Source organism: Populus alba, chromosome 19, assembly GCF_005239225.2.
Source record: "Populus alba chromosome 19, ASM523922v2, whole genome shotgun sequence".
Lineage (NCBI taxonomy): Eukaryota > Viridiplantae > Streptophyta > Magnoliopsida > Malpighiales > Salicaceae > Populus > Populus alba.
In genome coordinates this window covers 5,177,912-5,181,740 of record NC_133302.1, presented here as the reverse complement: position 1 = coordinate 5,181,740, position 3,829 = coordinate 5,177,912, and the positions used below count along the sequence as shown (strand labels likewise).

At 36.9% G+C, this 3,829-nt stretch overlaps 1 protein-coding gene across 1 annotated transcript in view; it reads right to left on the bottom strand.

Moving 5' to 3' along the window:
• Positions 1-2,219: 2,219 nt before the first annotated feature.
• Positions 2,220-3,829, bottom strand: part of LOC118038504 (G-type lectin S-receptor-like serine/threonine-protein kinase RLK1) — a 3,190-nt gene continuing 1,580 nt past the window's right edge. Inside the window, exon 3 of the mRNA XM_073406549.1 lies at positions 2,220-3,777. Coding sequence (XP_073262650.1) covers positions 2,220-3,777 — 1,558 coding nt within the window. The remainder of the gene's footprint in view (positions 3,778-3,829) is intronic.

Here is a 3,829-nt window from a genome sequence, read left to right as displayed (position 1 = left end):
TCTATCATGGTATCAGAGCTTCCCACTCCTCCGCAAATAACACATCAACCTTGGAAGGATCCGTAGTTGCACTGATCACAAATTCGCACAAGTGTGCAAGGATGTACATAGGAATCGCAGATTACACATTTTCCATCACACTTCTCACAAAGGTGTCCAATAGCAATTCCTGGCTACTTCCGGCACATAATCAAATCAGGATGATGCTTGGCCATGATCTCTTCAAGATCTTAGTGCTACTACGTGCACCTACTGGAATCAATTGGAGACTCTGTTGCTTCTCTTTCAGCAGAGAGAGGGAAACCTGGAGAAACTTCTGCACTATGATTTTTTTTATTTTATTTTTTTTGTTTTTACTCTTGTTTCTGAATTCTGGCTTTATTCTCATTCTCTTCATGAAATTCCTGTGTATTTGTTGATGTGCCTATCATCTGTTTGATATATTGTCAAACTGAAAAAAAAAAAAAAATTTCTTCTTCAACTCTCTTCTCAAATCTGTGATTCTCTTCCTCTCTGTCTCTTGAATTCTAAAAAATGGTGACTACTTCTCAACTTCAAAGCTTCTTATATCTTGCTAATCTCTGTTTCTGGCATTGTTATCGCCTTATTAAACCAATTCTCTCATAAAAATCAATCTGCCTATCATCTGTTTGATATATTGTCAAACTGAAAAATTCTTCTTCAACTCTCTTCTCAAATCTGTGATTCTCTTCCTCTCTGTCTCTTGAATTCTAAAAGATGGTGACTACTTCTCAACTTCAAAGCTTCTTATATCTTGCTAATCTCTATTTCTGGCATTGTTATCGCCTTATTAAACCAATTCTCTCATAAAAATCAATCTGCCTATCATCTGTTTGATATATTGTCAAACTGAAAAATTCTTCTTCAAATCTTCAACTTCCTACAAGATTCTTCCTTCTCAATCTTTGATTCTCTTCTTTTCTATTTCTTTCCTACTAAAAGATTCCTCCTTAACATTAGCAATTTGAAGCTCAATCTGCTCAAGTATACTCGCAGGGTCCATGTTTCCAGATTCTATGGCTTCAATAGCATATTCTTCTACTGATCAGTTTGCTGCTATCCTCACCAAAGGTCTTTCCATTTCTTTGTTTCAGCATCATTGTTCCAATCTCATGCTTGGCTCCTCCAAGCCTGTGATTGAGGGGGCATGTAAAGATATCAACGGCTCTACATCTGCCAAGTGTCAGAAGATTAGCAATTAATATTGTTAGAATACTGTTAGTATTGTTTGTTAGAAAAGAGAATCTGTTAGCATTATATTGAGTGAACATTCTCCGTGTGGTATCTTTCCAATACTGCATATATAAACTGAGGATGAGTAATGTAAACACTTAAGCAAAAGCAATAATGTAACAGTGCATGAATTTCGTCTTCTGCTTCTCTGTATAAACAGATTCATTCTCTGTTCTTCTTACTTTTTACTCTCTGCTCCTTCTTCATCTCTGTTTCATTTCTATATAAATATCACTGTCTATCACTTTACACCACTGCTTCCATAACTTCTCCTCCCATGAAAAACAACGAATGATTTTTTTGTTAGAACTACTACAACAGTAGGATACAGAACTTTATTAGTTTTCCTGCCCACAAACTTATGCCGAAGCTGAAGTTGGATGTGGAGGAACAGATACATCGGTAATTCCTTCTAACATCAACACAACAGACTTTTGGTAGCTATATTTTTTCCTTAAAAAATAGACAACCCCGTAACCATCGTGGTTGCTTGTAACAAGAATTTTTTTTTTCACAGAATATAAGGAGAGTTGTCCCTTTTTGAGATGTATGGTCTAAAAAAAAATCTTTTTAATAGAATATTAAATTTTTCTTTATTCTTTGCAAGAATATTAAATTCTTCTTTATTCTTTACAATTTTATTATATAATATATTATATATATATATATATATATATATATATATATATATAAAACATTCATAAAACAAGTACAAACACACACATACACTTTTACTATATTTTTTCTTTTTTTCTTACTCATTACAAATTATACAAATTCAAAAAAAATACAAAGCAAAATTTACATTAAGCATTTTAAAAATTACAAAACAAACCCCAAGAAATTGGGAAACATTCTAGATCTGCATGAACAATGATGGCGCGTTAAAAGTCGAACCCGTTCTAAACTTATTCTTTATACATCGGAAATGATACAGAATTTTATTAGTTTTCCTGCCCACAAACTTATGCTGAAGCTGAAGTTGGATGTGGAGGAACAGATACATCGGTAATTCCTTCTAACATCAACACAACAGACTTCATAGAAGGACGGATACCTGGTTCATCTTGAATGCACCACATGCCCACCATAACCATTTTCTCCAAATTCTGCAAGTCTACATCTTCGCCAAGATCAAGCTTGTCCAATTCTCTTGCAACCATAAGCTCGTATGCCCAATTAGAAAGCAGAACTTCCTCTGGTCTTGATACATTAGTCTCTATATTTCTCCTGCAGAAAACAATTTCCAAGAGCATAACTCCGTAACTGTAAACATCTGCCTTCACTGATATTGGAGTGTTCTTGTGCCATTCAGGAGCCAAGTAACCTCGTGTCCCTCTGACTATTGTGAAGGTTCTTGTTTGATCAGGCACTAGCAATTTTGCTAGCCCAAAATCAGAGATCTTAGCATTCCAAAAATCATCCATTAGAATGTTTTGAGGCTTTATATCGCAATGGATGATTGGTGCCTCACACTCTTCATGTAGATATAGGATCCCTCTAGCAATATCCAAAGCAATCTTCACCCTGTGACTCCAATTTGGAATTCTTTCAGTTCGGAAGAGAAGATCTGCAAGGGAACCGTTGCTCATGTATTCATAAACTAGTAGCCTCTGGGAGTCCTCAGTACAGTAACCAAGTAGCCGAACCAAGTTTTTATGATGAGTTTTTCCAATTGAACGCATCTCTGTGAGGAACTCTCTTTCACCTTCACTGACCAACTTCTCTAGCCTCTTCACTGCAATTACTTTTTTACCTTTGTATAATGTCCCTTTGTAAACTGTTCCAAAAGATCCTTTTCCCAACTCTTCCCTGAAACCCTTGGTTGCATTTTTAAGCTCACGATATGAAAATGCTCTCAGGGAGAGCTCATGGGCCAAGCCAAGATTTCCGCTTCCCACCCGCATTCTGGCCTCAACAACTCTTGACTTAGAGATGGAAAAAACAGAAACTGCAACGGCAATTGAAGAGCATGTGATGAATGCTACGCTCATAACAAAAATGAGAGTCACTGTCTTCTTGCTTGTCTTATGGACCACTGGAGGCTTCATTGCAGATCCGACGCTCTTCAAACCCACCTTGAAGAAAACCTTTGATGAGTAGTACGGATCATCATCTTCATATCTCCTAGCATATTTCACTGGGAACTTCACTTTCTTGCAGTACTCCCCATATTCGTACAGCGCACCAGCACAGTTACAGTCCTGCAAACAGGACTTTCTGCAATCTTCTTCTGATGACGTGTAGTTTACAAAATAAGGAATGTCATAACAAGTCATTTTCTCCATATCAATAATGTTATACGAGGATGTTTCCTCTGCAACTTTGCACAACTCTTCAGTGTAGTTCCTCTCACACCCATTATATCTCTGGTCGGGATGGACAGGAACAGTGCCAGGAAGACAGCGGCAGTCAGGTTGATCATCGTTCATGGTGCAGTAGCTGTTGAGACCGCAGAAAGTCTTCACTTCGCATTGACTTTCTGGTACATGATCTTTAAGAGATGTAGTGTAGGCACCATTGCTGTCGAAGTTATGAGAATACAATTTAAAAATTCCATTTGTTCTCCAATGTT